The sequence below is a fragment of the Nannospalax galili genome, unplaced genomic scaffold (assembly GCF_000622305.1).
Source record: "Nannospalax galili isolate Female #2095 unplaced genomic scaffold, S.galili_v1.0 scaffold713, whole genome shotgun sequence".
In the NCBI taxonomy this organism is placed as follows: domain Eukaryota; kingdom Metazoa; phylum Chordata; class Mammalia; order Rodentia; family Spalacidae; genus Nannospalax; species Nannospalax galili.
This window is the reverse complement of record NW_008333780.1, coordinates 2,120,358-2,141,212: the sequence shown is the minus strand read 5'-3', so window position 1 is coordinate 2,141,212 and position 20,855 is coordinate 2,120,358. Positions and strand designations below refer to the sequence as shown.

The window sequence follows — 20,855 nt, the reverse complement described above, 5'->3', positions numbered from 1 at the left end:
AGCCCCAGCTGGCCTGGAACTCACTATGTAGACCAGGCTGGCCTAGAACTTAGAAAGATCCAGCTGCTTCTGCCTCCCAAGTGCTTGGACTGAAGGCATGCTCCACCACACCTGGCTTAGAATACTTACTTTTTTTTTTTTTTGTCTTTTTGAGACTGTCCCGAAACTCACTATGTAGACTAGGCGGGCCTCGAACTCAGAGATCTGCCTGCTTCTGTCTCCTGAGTGCTGGGATTAAAGGCATGTACCACCACACCTGGCTACGTTTTTTAAGTTAAAAACAAATTTTAATTTATTTTATGTGTGAGAGATTGTACAGGTGCACATGTGTCATGGCTTGTGTGTAAAGATCAGAGGAAACTGTGGAGTCAGTTTTCTCCAAGTTTTATGTGGGTTCCAGGGATGAAACTTAGGTCCTCAGGTTTGTATTATGTTGTCTACAAGCATCTTTACCTACTGAGCCATCTTGTAAATGATCTAGCAATCTAAATTCTGCTGTTCAAGGTCTAGACTTTCTTCAACAACTCAAACCCAAGGCCACACACATGCTAGGCAAACAGTAAAACTAAACTAGATCCCTAGCCTTAAACTTGCTTTGCTCTGAATTCTGTAGCACTTTACCATTCTTGGGACATTTTACCCTTCCTTTTCTAATTATGGCAATGTCTTACTCTCTTGAAATCCAAATCTGGTTCATTTTTGCATTGTTCCAACTCTTGCTTTTCACGTAGCGGGCATTCATGCTTCAGTGAATGAGAAAATCATTTGATGTAAGAATACTGGGTGTGGTGGCCCACACCTTTAATCCCAGAACTCTGGAGGCAGAGGCAGGAGGATCTCTGAGTTCAAGACCAGCCTGGTATACACAGTGAGTTCCAGGCCAAGTGGGACTACAGGGAGACCCTGTCTCAAAAACACCAAAAAAGAAAAAGAATATGCAATTTTATGGTTATTAGTGTCTATATAAAATGTTCCCAGAATCCCGTGTTTTGGTGTTTGGTCTGTCAATTCTAATTATAAAGTCTGTGAACTTTGAGACAGTTAATTGGTTTTTATGTTTTGTTTGAATTTGATTTTGTCTTCTCTGAAGTTCATCTTGTCTAGATGCTATAAAAGAGCAAACAAAAAATACCTTGTTTTATTATTGATTGATTGGTTTGCTATGTTTTTGTTTTGTTTTTGAGACAGGGTCTCACTGTGAACTAATTCTGATCTAGGTGAAAGAAACATCAAGTGGTAATAAAACTCAGTAGATACAATGAGAAAGAAGAGTTTATCTGTGGAGCTTGGTGTGATGATACGTGCCTGTAATGCCAGCTGTTGGGAGGTAGAGACAGGAAGATCAAGAGTTGACTTTATTTTATGTGTATGAGTGTATTGCCTGCAAGTATGTAAGTGCACCCATGTCCTACAGTGCCCAAGGAAGTTGGACCCCCTGGAGTTAACAGGTGATTGTTACCATTATGTGGGAGCTGGAAACCAAACCCAGGTCCTCTGCAAGAGCAGTCAGTGCTCTTAACTGCTGCACCATCTCTCCAGTCCAAGAGTAGTTAAAAAGTCAAAAGTACGAATTTACAGGGAGAAGAGTTGCTATTTTAGGGTGAAAAGTAAAATGGTGAAATATTTTCTCTTCTTGGAAAATCTCTGACATTGCTTTTTTTAGTATTTGGCCTTATGCTATCATTTTTGAACTCAGGTGTTTTGACTGTGAACACTGTATTTCATATGAATTGCAGGCCTGGTGGTGCATATTTGTAATCTCAACTACTCAAAAGGCTGAGGCAAGAGGATCACAAGGTCAAAGTTAGACTTTGCTACAGAATAAGTTCCAGACCAGCCTGGGCAACTTAGCAAGATCCTATTGGAGGTAGATCCTGTTGGAGGTAGATCCTGTTGGAGGTAGATCCTATTGGAGGTAGATCCTGTTGGAGGTAGATCCTGTTGGAGGTAGATCCTGTTGGAGGTAGATCCTGTTGGAGGTAGAGCACTTGCCCAGAATGTGCACGGCCTGAGTACAATCTCCAGTATTATAAAAAATGCGGTGAATGCATATGTCTGTCTTTTTTTTTTTTTAAGACACTGTCTCCCTGTAGCCCTAGCTGTCCTAGAACTCACTAGGTAGACCAGGCTGGCCTTGAACTGACAGAGATCCTCCTGCTTCTGCCTCCCAAGTATTGGGATTAAAGGCATGCGCCACCACACCCGGCTTTTATTTTTATTTTTGTTTATGCATGAGTGCATGCCACATGTGTGAAGATGTTTGTGTAAGCCAGAAGAGGGTGATGATCCCCTGGAGCTGGAGTTAGTGGTGGTTTTGAACCACCAGATAATGACTGCTGGGAACTGAACTGAGGTCTTCTGGAAGATTATGTGCTCTTAACCACTGAGCTATCTCTCCAGTCCCACATATATAACTTTAACTTAATAGTAAACTGGTGAGTGCTCTCAGGGACCAGATACATAATTACCTTGTTATTTACTCTCGAATGCATATATTAATGTAAGTTCAGGATCTGAAAGTGTGGGAATGAAGAGGGAGACCCTCTATATGTTTCTAAAATTAGACATTTCTGAATTTTGTGAATACTCAGTGACAGGTACCTGTATCTTCTTTTTCACACACTATTTTTGGGGGTAGGAGATGCATACTATGATACACTTAGCTACCTCCAGGGCCCACTTATCTCTATCAGTGTTAGTTATATGTGTTAGGCACCAAGGGGAAAGGAAAACCGATGAGATCTTTAAAGGAGCTGATATTTTAGTTAAAGCAGGTAATACTAATGTGAAATTATTAGTGCTAAATTGTTCAATATAGACTTTTGAAGTCAGGATTAATTTGTGATGGTGTAGTGAATTACGAATTTTTAGCTGCTAAAGCCTTCCTTTGAAATCTTACCTGGAACTGTAGTATTAAAATGAATAAAAGCAGTAGTGAAACCCTGTTTAAATTTGGGAGACCCCAGAGCTGAAAGAATTATTGGTAAGTATCTTCAGCAACGTAACTGGAAATGTAGCTCAGTTGGTTAAGTTCTTGCCTAGCATGGACAAAGCCTCTGGATACTATCCCCAGCTCCACATAAACTGAGCATGGTGGTCCATGCCTGGAATCTCAACACTGGAGGTGGAAGCTAGATAATCAGAAGTTCAAGATCATTCTTTGTTACATGACAAGTTTAAGGCAGTCAATTTCAGCCCCCTCCAAAAGAACCGTCTCCCGACCCCTCCAGTAGTTAGTACCCTTCCCCACAGGTAACTGTTCCAACCTCTTAACCACCCATATGTTTGGTTTTTTACTGTTATTTATTTACTTATGGGGATGGAGGGCAGGCCACAGTGCCCATGTTGAGGTCAAAGGACAACTTTCCACCATGTGGGTCCTGGAGACAAGCTCAGGTAGTTGGGCTTGGCAGCAAGTTCCTTTACCTGCTAAGCCATCTCACTAGCTGGGAGACCCTGTCTCAAAAACACTAAAAAATAAAAACTAAAAAAATAAATAGACAGACTAGCCCTATTGCCAATCTTCATTTCCTCATCCATCCTGAAAGTTAGGCAACCTCAAGTCCCCACTTCTCATAGATGTGCTTGTTCTAAATATTTCATACAAATTGGCTTATTCTAATGTGGGTCTTTTTAAGTTGTTCATGTTTGTGTGTTTGTTGTTAATTTACACTAAGCTTCTCGAATTTCATCAGTTTAGGTTTTCCTACCTTAGTACTGGGCAAATTCTGATTATCTGTATTCAGCCATCTATTTCTCTAATTGTGAAAGCAAATGTTTGTCTTGTGACATCATTTTTTCATTATATGGGGGGGCTCTGTGAGTGCTGGGAATGGAACTTGGTCCTCTGCAAGAGCAGTGGATGCTCTTAACCAACCTCTGAGCCATCTCTCTTTAGCTGTTTACTTGTTCGACTAAAGCAACAACATTTAAGTTCCTTTCATGCCAGCCAGAGGCCAGCAATTCTCAAATTTTCTTTTATGAAAATGAATGGGCCTATTTTATCTTTGTTATTTATATTTTGTTTTATTGAGTCTTGCAGTATATCCCTGGCTTCAGTATCCCAGGTGCTAGGATTGTAAGCTATGCACCAACAAGATAGGCTAGATTGACCCAGGCTGGCCTTGCCTCAGAGGGATTCACCTGCCTCTGCCTCCTGAGTTCTGGGTTTAAAGATCTGTACTACCATGCACAGCTTGATTCGCTTTAGCTTTTTTTTAATTTTATTATTTTTATTTTATGTGTATGAGTGTATTGCCTGCATGTGAGTGCACCTATGTCGTGGATTCACTTTATCTTAAAAGAAGTAAAATTTAAAAAGAAAAAACAAGGAACATTAAACGATGAAGAAGCAGCTGAACCTGGTGGCACACACCTTTAATCCCAGCACTCCCAAGGCAGAGGCAAGCTGATTTCTGTGAGTTCAAGACCAGCCTGGCCTACATATTGAGTTCCAGGCCAGCTGCAGCTACAGGAAGACCCTGTCTCAAAAAGACCCAAAAAAAAGAAAGGAGAGAGAGAGAGAGGGGGGCAGACTTTAAAAGTTGGCTAGAATTAGGTTTAGACAGAAGGCCTGGATTTGAATGCCAGCACCCATGTGACAGCTAACAACTGTCCCTAACTCCAGTTCCAGAGGATCCGACAGTCTTTTCTGTCCTCCTTGGACATTGCATGACAGGAGTGCACTTACCTACATGCAGGCAATACACGCATACACATAAAATAAAAATAATAAAATATTTTTAAAAATAGATTTGATGTACTACTCAGAGGTAGTCATGAGAATCTCTGTCCATTTCCACTAGAGAATACAGCGGAGCATTGATCCTGGAGTAAAGTAATAAGACTCCTTGAAGAGAAGTTGGTCTTATAAAATATTCTGTAGCCCTGTCTCAAAAAGGAAAAAAAAGAAAAAAAAAGTGTTCTACTAAATTGAAAGAAATATTGCTGCTGAGATGGCTCAGCAGGTAAAGGCGTTTGTCGCCAAGCCTGACCACTTGAGTTCAGTCCTTGGGACCCACATGGTGGAAAGAGAGAACACCCATAAAAATAAATGTAATTTATTTTTGTCTTTTTGAGGCAGGGTCTTCCTGGCCTAGAACTCGCCATATAAACCAGGCTGGCCTTGAACTCACAGAGATCCTCCTGAGTCTGCCTCTCAAGTGCTGGAGTTAAAGGCGCGCATTGCCACGTCCCATCTGCAGTAAATTTTTAATATTATTTTTATTTTGTGTGTATGAGTGTGTTGCCTGCATGTGTGTGAGTGCATCTGTGTCGTGCAATGCTTCAGTCCCAGGGCCTCGGATTCCCCTGGGACTGGAGTTAAGTACAGTTCGTAGCCACCACGTAGGTGCTGGGAATCAAACCCAGGTCCTCTGCAAGAGCAGTCAGTGCTCTTAACCGCTGAGCCATCTCTCCAAGCCCCTGTAATAAATTTTTTTTAAGAAATTGAAATATCTATATGTATAACATCTCTGTAACCCCAGCTGGCCTGTGTGTGTTTGTGCGCCATAGTTTATTTTGGGAGAGAGGGCATTCAGAGGCAGCTTAAGGAGCTGGTTTACTTCTTCCATCATGTGCGTCCTAGGGCTTGAACTCAAGTCATCAGGCATGGCAGCAAAGTGCCTTTAAGCACTGAGCCATCTCACCAGTCCAAAGTGGTTTTTGCTGTCCTAGTGTCATCTTTCTTACCCTCACTTGGTGATTCTCCTTCATTTGCCCTTTTATCTTTTAGGCAGTCAAGGCTCTCTGTTTAACCTTTCTCCCATAAATTAATGATGGTGTATGGATAGAGGGGGATAGTTGTTGAGACAAGGTCTCCTGCAGCCCTGGCAGGCTTCCAGCTTCACACCCAGCCTGTGATGTACTTGTTGGCTGGCAGCAAGTTACTAATTTCTGTTAAGATTCATTTGAGTATAGTGTGAATCTGTTTTATTTGGCATAGGCATTTTAATACCCTTTTTTTTCATTTGTTTTTATTAAATTTTGTTGTATTTCATACAAAATATCTCAAACAATCTGAATCATCCATCTTTATAGCTCTGTCCCTACCAGTACCCAGCACCCTGCCATAGTCTCCCCACCCCCAAACCCATATACTCTGCCCTGGGGTAATACTAATTCTAAAAGAATTTTTTTGATTGATTTTTATTTTATGTGTATGAATGTTATGCCTGCATATGTCATGCAGTGCCCAGAGGACAGAAGGAGGGAGTCAGATCCCCTGGAATTGGAGTCACGAGTTAGCCACTATGTGGGTGCTGGGATTCAAACCCAGCTCTTCTGCCAGAACAGCCAGTGAGGTCTTAACTGCTGAGCCATCACTCCAGCCCCTAAAATACCCATCTTACCACCCACTCTCACTTTTCTTGTTCAAGAAACCACTGAAGAGGCATGCACCCCATATTTGATGTTTATTTCCTAAAAGATCAGGAACTCTCTAGTACTTTTTTGTCTTATTTACTTCAATGGTTCTGAACCAAGGTGAATTTTCACTCCAGGAGACATTGGAGACACATGTATGTGTGTGTGTGGTGTGTGTGTGTGTGTGTGTGTGTGTGTGTGTGTGTGTGTTGCTGGAGAATATAGCTAACGGATTCTCACGAATACTGTCACTAAGCTCCTTCCCTCAGCCCTGGAGACACTAGACTATCACAATTTGTGATGGGAAGGAAGGAGGGGCTGCTAGTGTCTAGTACATAGAAGGATGCTGTTAAACTTTCCATGATATGCAAGATAGCATTTTACAACAAAAAATAATTGGAAAGGAATTGCCAGTAATCCCAGGTTGAGTTCCTTCAGCAAGCACCCCTATTTTCTGACCTCGGTTTGATGCTAAGATTTTTTTTTTTTTTAAACTGGGGATATTACACATCTTCAAGATTGTTGCAAAGATTATGTGAGTTAACGTGTAAAAACTATTTAGACAGTGCCTGACATAGTAGTACAATTTCTACTGTATGATTCTGCAAAAACAAAAAATTTTTTTGGTCTTTTTGAGACAGGGTCTCCCTGTAGTCCCAGCCGTCCTGGAACTCACTGTGTAGACCAGGCTGGCCTTGAACTCACAGAGATCCGTCTGCCTCTGCCTCCAGAGTGCTGGGATTAAAGGCGTGTGCTACCACGCCCTGCTAGAGTTTATTTTTAATAATGAGGGGGGTATGTGTACAGGAGTACAGCTGCCCATGAGGCCAGAGGTGGTTTGTCTTCCAACATTGGGATTATAGGTAAACTGTAAGCTGCCTGAGGTAGGTGCTGGAAATTGAACTTGGTCCTCTGCCAGAACAGTACAAACTCTTAACCTCTGAACCTTCTCTCCAGCCCCAAATTGTTGTTTTTTAAATAGATTTTTTTGTTTTTATTCAGATTTGTGTATGAGTGTGGGTATACGTACATGTATACGTGTATGGAAGTCAGAGGATAACTTAAGAGATTTGGTTCTGTCCTACCATATCAATCCCAAGGATTGAACTCAGGTTGTCATCCTTGGTGGCAAGCACATTTACGCACCAAACCATGTCATGGGCCCGTTGTTTTGTTCTTTGACACAGGGTTTCATTTCGTCTATAGCCCAGGCTGGATTAGAGCTTGCTGCACCCTCCAAAGAACTGGGTTTTATAGGCATTCTTTGATGTACTTCATATCTTAGGAATATTCATTCTGATTTTCTTAGGAAAATTCCCATGTGAATGCTTTATCTGTAGTCCCTTTAAGTCATATGTTCTAGAAATGCCTATAATTCTTAGACTGTCTTAAATTTATGTTTTGATTTTTGGTCATTAAAATGATGGTTATCATACCTTCGGAATAAAGCATGGGTATATGAGTAGGTGCACACCAGTGTGGGAGATCAAATCCAGAATTTCATACATAGTAAGTAAGTAAGCCTCTTTCACTGAACTATGTACCCAGCCCAGCATATTTAAGAGATACCTTCTCCTGTTTTTTCCCAACACATTTAAGTAAATTGAGGATTGGTGAGGAATGTAGGTCAAACCCTTAAGTCAGTCAACCATTGAATATTTCCCATTGTCAAAAAGAGTCATGCAGGGTGTGGTGGCTCATGCCTGCAATCCCAGCACTAGGGAAGCTGAGGTAGGATCACCCAGCTCTCCCAGAAAGCGTGAGCTATGTGAATTTCAGGTCAGCCCGCGTTTTCATTTATGATCAGACAGTGCCTTCTAGTTGCTAGAAGGAAAACTGCAGAAACACTGAATTGTACCCTTTTTGTACTAATTTTATGTAACCATTATTATAAGACTACTGTTAAATATTGTCTAGAAGCCTCTAAAAACAGAAGTGCTATTCTGTTGAAACAGTAAACAAAAAGAAAAAAGTAGAACAAAAGAATAATCTGTACATGTTAAGATTTCAGGATTTGGGGGCTGGAGAGATAACTGCCTCTCTTGCAGAGGACCCAGGTTTGATTCCCAGCTAACAACCATCTAATAACTTCAGTTCTGGGGAAATGCGGTGCCCTTGTCTGACCTCGGCAGGCATTGCACAACATGGGTGCACTTAATACACATGCAGGCAATACACTCGTACACATAAAAAATAAAAAAAAATAGATTCAGGATTTTAAAACAGTGTTTGTTGATTTATTTTTATTTTGTATGTGGAAGTTTTGCCTGCATGTATGTATGTATGTATGTATGTATGTAAATGTACCATGTCATGCAGTGCCTACAGAGACCAGAAGAGGATGTCAGATTCCCTGGAACTGGAGTTACAGTTATTAGCTGCCATGTGGGTGCTGGGAACTGAACCCAAGTTGTCTGCAAGAACAGCCAGTACACTTAACCACTGAGCCATTTCTACAGCTCCAGATTTCAGGATTTTTAGGTTTTGTTTTTTGTTTTTTTTTAATTGAGTTTCAGAAGCAACCATGTCATTTAGTCTAAGCTGGCCTTGATCTCAACAGTTCTTCGTAGGTCTCCTGAGTATTGGGATTACAGGTGTGCAGTGTCCAGTACGTTAGATTTATAGGTACTATAAGTTATGACTATAAATTCTGTTAACTGGTTGAGGTCCATTAGCAGTGTGGAAATTGTGAATCCTTTTTTGGCATACAGATTATGTATAGATTAAGTTTACCTTTGCATATTCCAACGTGGGGTTTTAAAAAAAATTTCTAGGTGTGGTGTCACACTCCTTTAACCTAATCCCAGCACTCAGGAGGCAGAGGCAGGCAGATCTCTGAGTTCAGTGCCAGTCAGGGCTACATAGTAAGACCTTGTCTCAAAAAACAAATTGTTAGAGTTTCTTGAAAAACTGGGCATTTCAAAAAACAGCTAAAGGAAAAAAAAAAAAAATCAAGACCTCTCTTATCGTCTTGAGTTTAGTCACGCCTCAAATCCTGTGTAATTTTCTCTTTATTTTTTCTGTTCCTGTGGCAACCATCTAAGGTCAGTTTCTTTTTTGAAAGGGTGTTGTGCTTTGGCTGGCCTGGTACTTACTGTGTAGTCCATGTTGGCCTTGAACTTGGGACAGTCTTCCTGTCTCTGCTTCCTGAGTGCTACGATTACAGACATGCACTACCTTACCCAACTTCTTAACCTTTTGTTGTTGTTGTTGTTAACAAAATATTCTGAGAAACTGAAAACCATAAATCTCCTTGCAGAATGACTTACAGCATTTTGTGTACAATGTTTAGGAATGTGTGCACCTCCTTCATCCTGATCCCCAGACTAACAACTGGATTACCTCAACCTTGATTCTTCACTTTTTCTAATCTTGTCTACCACTGCCAAGCAGCCAGATTAAAATTTATCCTTTCTGTCACTCTTCTTCAGTGATCTTTCAATGCTTTCTATTTAATACAAAGATCAAAAAAATTTTTAATATTTTATTTTTATTTTATATGTATGCATATATTGCCTGCATGAGGTCAGTGCACCCATGTCATGCAATGCCCACGGAGGACAGAAGAGGCTGTTGGATCCCCCTGGATCTGGAGTTACAGACAGTTGTTAGCTACCATGTGGATGCTGGGATTCGAACCTGGGTCTTTTCTGCAAGAACAGCCAGTATTCTTAACCGCTGAGCCATCTTTCCAGCCCCAAAGATCAAAAATTTAAGGATGTTCCCTGGCCTACATTTATGTTTGAACCAGTGTGACAGGGTTACATAGCTTTTGTAACACAGCTCAAACTAAATTTTCCTGGCTTTTATACACAGTTCTACTGTTGGATATCTTTTCATTATTCTAAAGTGAAAGTGATTTGTATACTGCCAAAGCTAGTTTAAAATTTGTTGAATGGGGCTGGTGTGTGGTGGTGCATGCCTTTAATCCCTGGAGGCAGAGGCAGGTGGATCTCTGAGTTCAACACCAGCCTGGTCTCCATAGTGAGTTCCAGGCCAGCTGGGGCTGCAGGAAGACCCTATCTCAAAAAGATATTTTTAAAAAGGCAGCCATCTTATGGACCCTTTTTTTAGTATCTTAAAAAGTATAAGTAACAAGATTGATATACACTGACTTACCTACTTTTATATTGACAGCTCTGTTGTTAGCCAGGCATGGTGGTACATGCTTGTGATTCTAGATGACTGAGGCAAGAGGGTTACCTGAGTTTGAGGCCAGCCAAAGCACAACATAGCAAGAATCTGTGCCCAAAAAAAAGTGTAGAAACCAATTATTATGGAGTATATCTTATAAAGAATTCTCAAAATAACATTAATTCATTATTTTAACTTTGAATGGTTTGGGGTTTTAATTGGGGGGGTCTTTTGTTTTATGTATTTATTTTTGAGACAGGGTGTCCTGTAGCCCCAGCTGGCCTAGAACTCACTATGTAGACTTGGCCTTAATCTCACAGAGATCTGCCTGCCTCTGAGTCCTGAGATTAAAGGCATGTGCTACCACACCCAGCCCTGTTTAGCTTTTTAAAAAAAAATGTTCATGAGTGTACCAGTGGTTATTAGCTGCTATATGGGTGCTGGGATTTGAACCTGGGTCGTCTGCAAAACAGCCAGTGTTCTTAACTGTTGAGCTATCTCTCCATCCTGTTTGGTTTGTGGTTGTTTGGGGGTTTTTTTGTTTTGTTTTGTTTTTGTTTTTTTTTTTTTTTTTTCAAGATATGGTCTCATGTAATATAGGTTGGTCTTTTAAGTTGATCTGTAGATAGAGATGACATTGAACTTTTGTCACCCATGTCATGCAATGTCCATGGAGGTCAAAAGAGGGTGTCAGATTCCTCTGGAATTGGAGTTGCAGGCCGTTGTTAGCCACAATGTGGGTGCTGGGAATCGAAACATGGTCCTCTGCAAGAGCAGCCAATGCTCTTAACCACCGAGCCATCTCTAGCCCTTTTATCTTTATTTGTACAAGTATTTGGCCTGCATGTAAGTGTATTCCTGTATGCAGTGCCCACAGTGGCCAGAAGACGGTGTTGGGTCCCCTGGAACTGGAGTTACTGACAGTTGTTAGCTGCCATGCTGGGAACCAAATCCGGATCCTGAAGAGCAACCAGTGCCCCTAACCTGAGCCGTCTCCCCAGCCCCCTGAACTTCTGATCATTCTGCTTCCACCTCCCAAATGTGAAGCAAGCATCTTACTGACTGAGCTATCTCTTAAGTAGAGATAGCTTTTCCCATGTTGTCTCAGCCCAGGGCTATAATTTTTAAAAACCTTGCATATTTAGGTTATTTGAAAGTGACTTTTTTATTTCTGATGGTGGAACTATTGGTTATAAAGGTAGACAAGATTGAGAGAGTGGAGTGGGTTCTTCTAGGCATGCTGGCAGTTTCCATTTGAAATAATCAGCAAGGTGTAGTGGTGCACATCTGTAATCCAGCACTATATAAGTGGACATAGTAGGGTCAGGAGTTCAAGGCCAGCCTTGACCAACCTATGACTACTTTGGACTATATGAGACACTGCCTCAAAAAGCAAATAGCCAGGAATGGTGGTTTGTGCCTTTAATCCCAGCGCTTGGGAGGCAGATCTCTATGAGATCCAGCCCAGCCTAATCTACATAATAGCAAGTTCCAGGCCAGCTGCAGCTTTAGGGATATGCTGTCTCAACCCCCCACTCCAAGCGCACTTGTAACCCAGGTTATTCTGAAACTCACACTGTAGAACTCTACCACTGAGCTACACCCTCAACCCCCTGAAGAAAAATCTTAAAATCAGACAAACCCAGTTTTCCATTTCAGGACTTACAGATACCAACACATGACTTTTCGACAGAAAAATATTGCATATACTGTTTAGTACAGTTCCAACATTGAGATCATTAATGTCTGAATAGTGCATTTAGAAAACAGGAACCACCTGTGTAGAAGATATTGAAGCTGATCTGGTTAGAGTATGTAAAAAAGAAATCTACCTAGTTGGGCTAATTTTAGGTGTCCTCAAGAGACCCAGGTTATTTCAGATGAGCAGTCTAAGATATTTCACAGGACTTCCAGGAAAAATCTTAACATTTTCTTAGGTTATTTTTTTAACCAGTTTATAGCAATAATAGTAGGATGTCTGCATGTCCACATACAGATTAAAGCTGGACTCCTTTCTCTACTACATAAAAAATTAGTGGTCCATACACTTAAATGTAAGAGCTAATACTAAAAAGCTCTGAGCTACAAAAGTGAGACCTGATTTCGGTGCCCTTTTTCAGATGTGCAAGCCACTCTGGTTTATAATTTCTTATTAAATATAAAGTGATTGTTTCAGTATCATAGGAGATATGCTAGCTTTTATTACTCTGTATATAATCATTCAAGAGCTATATATAAATGCTAATCTTGTTTTGTTGGGGTTTTTTTCTCTGTTTTTCTTTTTTATGATCAAGATTAATGAGTCATCTGAGTGTATTGAGTCATCTCAGTACACATTGAGATCAACTATTTATTCCAAATCTTCCTTTTTATGACCTTAAGTATAAGTCTGGCAAAATTTAGAAAGAACATTCCCAGTAAGAGATTGCAGGTAGATGGGGTGGTGCCAGTAGCAGCTTGTCAGGCCATAAGGAGAAAAATCAAGAGTAAGCTCTTATTTCTTTCTGGCTGAAAAACTGCAGCTTTTGGTAACAAGCTGCATTCTTTAGTAGTGACTTTATTTTTCCTTTACCACAAGCCAGACTTGTACAGTTTCCAGCCTTAGACATTATTTAGGCACTCTCCCCATTGCATTGCTTTAGTTTCTAAAACTGTATCATATCCCCTAACTTAAATTAAAAAGTATTTTATTTTTATTTTATGCGTATGCGTGTATTGTCTGCACATAGGTAAGTACTACCTGTGTCATGCAATGCCTGTGGAGGACAGAAGAGGCTGTCAGATCCCCTGGAACTGGAGTTACAGTTTTTAGCTGCCATGTGGGTGCTGGGATTTGAATCCAGGTCTTCTGCAAGAACAGTGTGTTCTTAACTGCTGAGCCATCAGCAGCCCCTTGAATAAAAAAATTTTTAAGGCAAGGTCTCATGTGGCCTGAGCTCTTTTTAAACCTGCTGTGCAAACAAGGATGAACTTGAACTTCTGATCCCCCTGCCTCTACCAGTCTGTGAGTTACTGCGATTACATATGTATGCTACTATGTTTGAATTCAACTAAAATACAGTTAATTCCTTTCTGATATAAACATTTTACCTTTTTTTTTTTTTTTGTCTTTTTGAAACAGGGTCTCTCTGTAGCCGCAGCTGGCCTAGAACTTGCTTTGTAGACCAGGCTGGCCTTGAACTCATGAAGATCTGCCTCCCGAGTGCTGGGATTAAAGGTGTGTGCCACCATGCCCAGCATAACATTTACATTTTCATCAGTTTCTATCTTTTTTTGGCTTACAAATTCATAAGCCTAGGGCCCAACATATTCCTGACAATATTTGTCATTTTTTGGGTGTTTCATTATATACAGCAAGGAACTGGGCATGTAGTTCAGCGGTAGAGTGCTGGCCTAGTGTGTACAAACAAGGCTCTGGGATTATCACCAGCACAATGACAAATACTGCATAATAACAATGAATGTTTTAGAGATTTTTCTGTGCAGGTTAGGACTTACTCTTTTTCTGTGGGGAGAGGATTGTTCTTTCCCCGTGCTCTGCCCCTCACCATGCTTTCTCAGCATTTTACAATCTTGTGTTCCCTTATATTGTGAATTTCCTTTTTCTCTCTGTGAACATTCATACGGAGAAACGAACAAAGCATTATTCAGGAGAATATCCTTTGGATTTATTTGAAACACACTTCTTCAGTTGTGAATTCCATGTTTGGATTCACTAGACAAACATCTCTGTGTTTCCTGTTGATGAAAATGATGGTTAGATAAGAATGCCTGTAATCCAGTGCTTGAAAGGCTGAGGCAGTAGGCCAGCATGGCGACATGTCTCATGAAAGCACTTGAATAGATGATGGATAAAGAGTAAAGGGAAAGGAGGAATCGGGAGGCAGGAAAGGTGACATGTCTACTTTGGATGACGAGTGATTGCATCATAAAGCAGCTCAGATGCTGAGCTCCTACTGAATGTGCTTCACTTACCTTATTTCTTACAACATTCTCTGTATTTATCGGCTTGCTTGTTTGCTTCAAATAGGTTCTCACTATGTATCCCTGGCTGAAGCAGCCCTCCTGCCTCTCCCACCCATGTGCTAGGATTACACCTGTGTAGGACAACACCTAGCAGTATAACATTCTTTTAAAAAAATAGTTGGGACTGGAGAGGTGGCTCAGACAGCATTGACTGCTCTTGCAGAGGACTGGATTCGATTCCCAGCACCCACGTGGCAGCTTACAACCTTCTGTAACTCTAGTTCCAGGGGACCCAGTGCCCTCTTTTGACCTCCGAGGGCATTGCACGACATAGGTGCATCTACCTACATGCAGGCAATACACTCATACACATAAGATAAATAAAAATAATTTTTAAAATTAAAAAAATAGTTATTCTGTTTTGGTGTAGAGCCGTTAGGGCTCAGGAGTATTAAGTAATACACTATAAAGTCATATTTGTTTTAAGTGCCAGGTATAAAATCTCATGAAATGCGTGTACTTTTTCTGTTATACTTCTCTGTCATTAACCTAGGTAGAAAGCATAGAAATTGAGTTAGAAGATTATAGAAGAAGAAATAAATGTGTTTTTGTTATTAAAATTCTTGTAGGGTGAGAAGATAAATGTTTGGAAAAGGCAAAAAAACAAGTATTTTCACTCAATAAAGAAATACTGGTTATAATTTGCAAGTTTTCCCTTTTGATTTTATTGTAACTTAGTCTAAATTATTTTAGCAATATTTTCATAACATGTTGCAAAATTCTGATATTATGTAACATACATTACAGAACTGTGTAATTTAATTATTCAATAAATGTATCCAGTAACATTTTGATTCCCAACTATGTGCCATAGATATATGTATGCTGAGTAGAGAGTATACATTGATAAGCAAAGGTCCGGTCCGTCCGCCTCACCACATTTAGTCTAGTGGTTAGGAAAAGACATTTATTATAGATTACACATAATGGCTATGTGTAGTGGTACACAACCTGTAATCTCAGGACTCCAGAAGCACAAGCAGGAAGATCACAAGTTCAAGGTCAATCTAGACTACATTAATGAGTTTGATGCTAGGCTGGGCTATACAGCAAGGCTCTGTTTCAAAGCAAAACTAGGGATGTAGCTCACATGGTAGTGCTTACCTAACATGCACAAAGCCATTGGTTCAAGCTCCACTGTCACATAAAACTGGGCATGATGCCACAAGCCTATAAACATTCAGAAAGTAGAAGCAGGAGAATCCGAAGTTCAAGGTCGTTTTGATTTACACATTGCCTTGGGTCAGCTTGCGCTACAAGAGACTATCTCAAAACAGCAGTTTGGAAGCTGAGCATGTACTTAGCTCAGTGGTAATATTTGCCTGCCATGCTTGGAGGTCCAGAGTTTGATCCTCGGTGCCACTACAAAAAAAGAAAAGGAAAAAGAGAACAGGAGGGGAAGGAGAGAACCACTGGGTTTGTTGTCGTTGTTGTTTGGGGTTTGTTGGTTTTGTTTGATAAAAGGTCTCCCTGTAGTCCTCGCTGGCCTTGAATTCACTATGTAAACAGGCTGGCCTCAGATCTCACAGAGAGCTGCCTGCCTCTGCCTCCTGAGTGCTGGGATTAAAGGCCTGTGCCACCATGCCTGGTTGGTAATCACTGTTTTAACCCAAACAAGAAATAATATTTTATGTCTTTGAATTCATAGATACAGAGATAAGTATAGCCAGTGGAATTAATTATAGGTCATTCTTGGTGAGATATACATCCAAAGACCTTTCCATTCAGGAATAGCTAGTTCCAAAGTATTTTTTGGTCTCTTTCCCTGCTAGTGATCTGTTTTCATCAAACACCACTTAAAGACCAGCATCTATATTAACTAGCTTGCAATTATCCTTTTTGTTCTGTTTCCTCGTACATAGGAAATGATTAATTGGCAAACATTTAAGGTTTATATTTGGGGGAGGAAGAAGGTGGCAGAAGCAAGCATCATTATCAATCACTCCTAAAAATATACTTCTAAAACAAAACCAAAAACTCAGTGTATGGCATGTACTCAAACTTCAATTGGATTTTTAACAATGGCTAAGCATTCCAGAAAATGTTTGATATAATAAAGTGAAAAGCCTGAGGCAAGTTAATGAGTCACTAACCTGATTTAGCTATTATTAGGGAACATTTTTAGTGAACTTTTATTCCTCCATCGTGTTCTGTGTCATAGACTGCACTACACAGAGGAGCAGAGAATGCAAATACAGTACTTGCCGTAGATGACTTTAAGATCTTTCTTTTAAAAGTTTACTGTCACCATAATCCAATGCATTTCTTTTGTATTTTGTTTGCAGTTTTTTGAGTCAAGGTCTTACTGTATGGCCCAGGCTGGCCTTGACCCTCCTGTCTCTGCCTCCACACTACTGGTTTCACATCTGATTCATACATTTCCTAGCAGTTTTGAAATGCTGCTCTATAGTCACAGTAGCTAATATTTACTGACTGAGCTTTCATGTATCTGGTAAAGTGGTAAGGACAAGGCCTAAAATTCCCATTTAAGAGGCTAGAGAAATGACTCCTTGGTAAAGAGCACTTGCTGCTCTTGCAGAGGACCCAGGTATAGTTTCTAGAACCCACTTGGTCTGTAACTGCAGTTCCAGGGGACCCATTACCCTTTTCTATCCTTCAGGTACCAGGCACACAGTGCACATACATACATACATACACACAGGCACTTATACATACACATAAAATAAGTCTTTAAAAAAAAAATCCCGTTTACTTCCTCCAGTGACACTAGAACTCTAAATATGGTGAAGCTAAAGCACATAGAGATTGGCCAGTATCATATATAACTAATAAGTAGCATAGTGAGGACATTTTAAAATATTTTATGTGTATGAATATATTGCCTTTCGTGTACGAACAGTTGTTAGCCACCATGTGGGTGTGGGAATCGAACTCTGGTCCTCTGCAAGAGCAGTCAATGCTCTTAACCAGTGAGCCGTCTCTACAGCCTCCATGAGGAAGTGTTTTTAACTGTAACCCATGAAACTTTTCTGCATTGGAATTTTGCCTACTAAGTATAAAACTTTAAAGAAGTAAATGTCTATGATGAAGGTGTCCATATCCTTTTTTAAAAAAAATTTATTTTATGTATATGAGTATTCTGCTTGCATACATGTAAGTGCACCAAACACGTGTAATGCCTGCAGAGGCCCAGTGTCGGTGCGAGATGACCTGGAACTGGAGTTACAGGTTAGCTGTTTGCCACCGTGTTGGGGCCAGGAACCAAACCCAGATCCTCTGCAAGAGCAGCTAGTAGTGCTCTTAACCATTAAGCAATCTCTCCAGCCCTGGTATCCACATACTTAAGGGTAAGTAAAGGGTCACTCAGTTTTTGATCATATAAACTATGTCCAAAGTACACAAAATAGAATTGTACATGCTTATTCAATAAATATACACTCTTTTAAATAGTAAATGAGTCTGGGTATGGTGGCTCTTGCCTTTAATCCCAGCACTCAGGAGGCAGAGGCAGGCAGATCTCTCTGAATTCAAGGCCAGTATGGTCTACATAGCAAGTTCCAGGCCAGCTGGGAATACAGGGAGACCCTGTCTCAAAAAACAAAACAAATCAAATAGTAAATGAATGGCTGTTATGTCTGTGGAAGGAAAAAATAAGCCCTAAAATGACTACTTGCCTTTTTGGTTTTGGTTTTGAGGCAAAGCTTATTATATAGCCCGGTTTGGCTATGAACTTGATATTCCTCCCTCAGTCCTACCTACCAAGTGCTGGGATTATGGACATATACATCAGGCCATGCTTAATTGGTTGTAATGTAAATGTTGCATATTGGGAATACAACTCATTGCAGCTTAGCTCAATGTTTGCTGAGTTCAGTTGCTTGATTACATTGGTTTATCGGGAACAATGAATATATCTGAATTATATAGTGTTGATGTAGGGAGTACTTCAGTTACTATTCCATGCCAAATTTTCAGTGAGGATTGTGTTGATTATCCCTTAAAAAGTAGGTGAGCTATCTAAATGTGTAACTTTTTAGGCCTCTGCATATATGCATGTGTGTGTATGCGTTTCAGAAGCTAAATAACAGTGAAATAGTCATACTGCTGCAGGCTTACCCAACCTCTTGTCTTTTTAGAACCCCCCCCTTTCCTCCCACCTCTGGATAATTAATTAGTATACCCCAGAAAATGAGTTTTGAGATAATTTTTCCTACACTTTTCACATTTAGGAACAAGTTCCAGTTCCAGTCTATCATCCAACGCCCAGCCAGACTCGGCTAGCAACTCAGCTGACTGAAGAGGAACAGATTAGAATAGCTCAGAGAATAGGCCTTATACAGCATCTGCCTAAAGGAGTCTATGACCCTGGGAGAGATGGGTCAGAAAAGAAGATCCGAGAGTAAGTATTAATACTGATATATATTTATTTATTTTAGAGGTCTGTGTTCAGGCATTAGCTTTTTTTGGCACTGGAGATTAAACCTCAAGCCTTGTAAGTGCTAGGCAAGTACTCTACCACTAAAGCCATCAGTTTGTTTTTGGAAAGGTCTATCAATATTCCAAGGATTTAAACATTTGCAGGTAACAATTTTCTTTGAAGAACACTGACTCTTCTTGCAGAAGACCCAGGTCCGTAACTCCAGTTCCAGGGGATCCGACAGTCCTCCACAGGCATTGCACAACACGGGTGCACTTACCTACATGCAGGCAATACACACATACACATAAAATAAAAATAATATTTTTTTTAAAAAAAGGGAAGAATGCTTTATTTGCCTTAAGGTTTCAGGGAATCTCAGTCCATCATGATGGGAAAGACACGGCAACAGGACTGCCTCTTGCCCTGGTGGCATGTCTGTGAGGTGGCTCGTCACATTGTGGCAGTAGACAGGAAGCATAGAGCTAGATTGAACCAGGGGCTAGTCTATAGCTTTCAAGGCCTGTTCATAGTGACCAGTGCCCTAAAGGGTCCACCTCCCTGAACAGTGCTACTAGCTAGTGACCAAGTTTTCAAACACATGAGCTTATGGTGAATAGTACACATTTAAAACTTAATAGCACTCATTAAAACTACTAAGAATTTTTAGTGATAGGAGAGAAGTGTATTTCATAACTCACGAAATACTTTATCAAGCCCATTGGGGAATTTTTGTCCCCAAGATCATCATTACCTATGACGATCCTTAAACAGCAGCCAATTTTTAAATTGAAAATGACTTCACCCACACAGATCAATAATCCATAATTTACTATGCTAATAATTTGAGCTATAGCACTGTTTAATGTTAGTACTTAAAGAGTATAGTGTGTGTAGTGCACTGAACTGCTGCAGAATTGAGTCGTTTCTTAAACCCATAAAAAAGTGCAGTGGACTTAACTGAGTTAGCGAAGACAGTTTTAAATTAGAGCACCCAAATGAGTAGCCTGAAATTAGTCGTTTTGTTTGTCCTTTTTTTTTTTTTTTTGCCATGAGGTCCCTAGCAGACCTGAAACTTGTGTAAACCAGAGTGTCCTCAAACTCACAGAGATCCACCTGCCCTCTGAGTACTGGGATTAAGGGTGTGTGCCCCCATACCCAGCCCAGTCATTGTGTTTTTACATGCAGTTGTGGTTTTTTTGTTGTTTTTTTTACTGCAGCCCATTTTACAGAGGAATGAGCAGCCTTGTGGAAATACTCAGGATCCTTGCTCGCTGAAGAACTGGTGATAGCTTCTTTATTTTTTTAAAAAATATTTTATTTATTATTTTTATGTGTATGAGTGTGTTGCCTGCATGTATGTAAGTACACCTGTGTCGTGCAATGTCGCAGAGGTCAGAAGAGGGCATTGGATTCCCCTGGAACTGGAGTTAAGGATGGTTCATAGCTGCCATGAGGGTGCTGGGAATTGAATCCGGGTCCTCTACAAGAAGTCAGCTCTTAACTGCTGAGCCATCTCTCCAGCCCCACATGTAGTTACTTTTAAAATAAAAATTATGTTACTCTAGATTACACTGAAAACTCAGTACAAGGGAACAGTTGATCCAACTCTCTTTCCTACCTAAAACATCACAGTGAATGTCTCCTGGAATATGTAACTTTTCATGCAGTGTCCTACTTTGCTTTCTGTTGTGATGAAAACGTTTCATCTATACTTTAAAGCCATCGTTGAGGGGAGCCAGGGCAGGAGCTCAAGGCAGGAACTGAAGCAGAGACCCTGAGGGAACACTGTCCAAGGGCTTACTTCCCCTGGCTTGTTCAGCTGTCTTTCTTAGACAGCTCAGGCCCACCTGCCTGGGGGACAACAACAGCCCACTGTGGGCTGGGCCCTCCTACATCAAATACCCCACAGACCTGCCCATAGGCCAGTCTGATGGAGGTAATTCCTCAATTG

General features: G+C 40.5%; 1 protein-coding gene across 1 annotated transcript in view; it reads left to right on the top strand.

Moving 5' to 3' along the window:
• Rnf11 (ring finger protein 11) overlaps nt 1-20,855 on the top strand; it is a 31,454-nt gene that overhangs the window by 8,102 nt on the left and 2,497 nt on the right. The window contains exon 2 of the mRNA XM_008828461.3: nt 18,714-18,883. Within this exon, the coding sequence (XP_008826683.1) occupies nt 18,714-18,883 (170 nt within the window). The remainder of the gene's footprint in view (nt 1-18,713; nt 18,884-20,855) is intronic.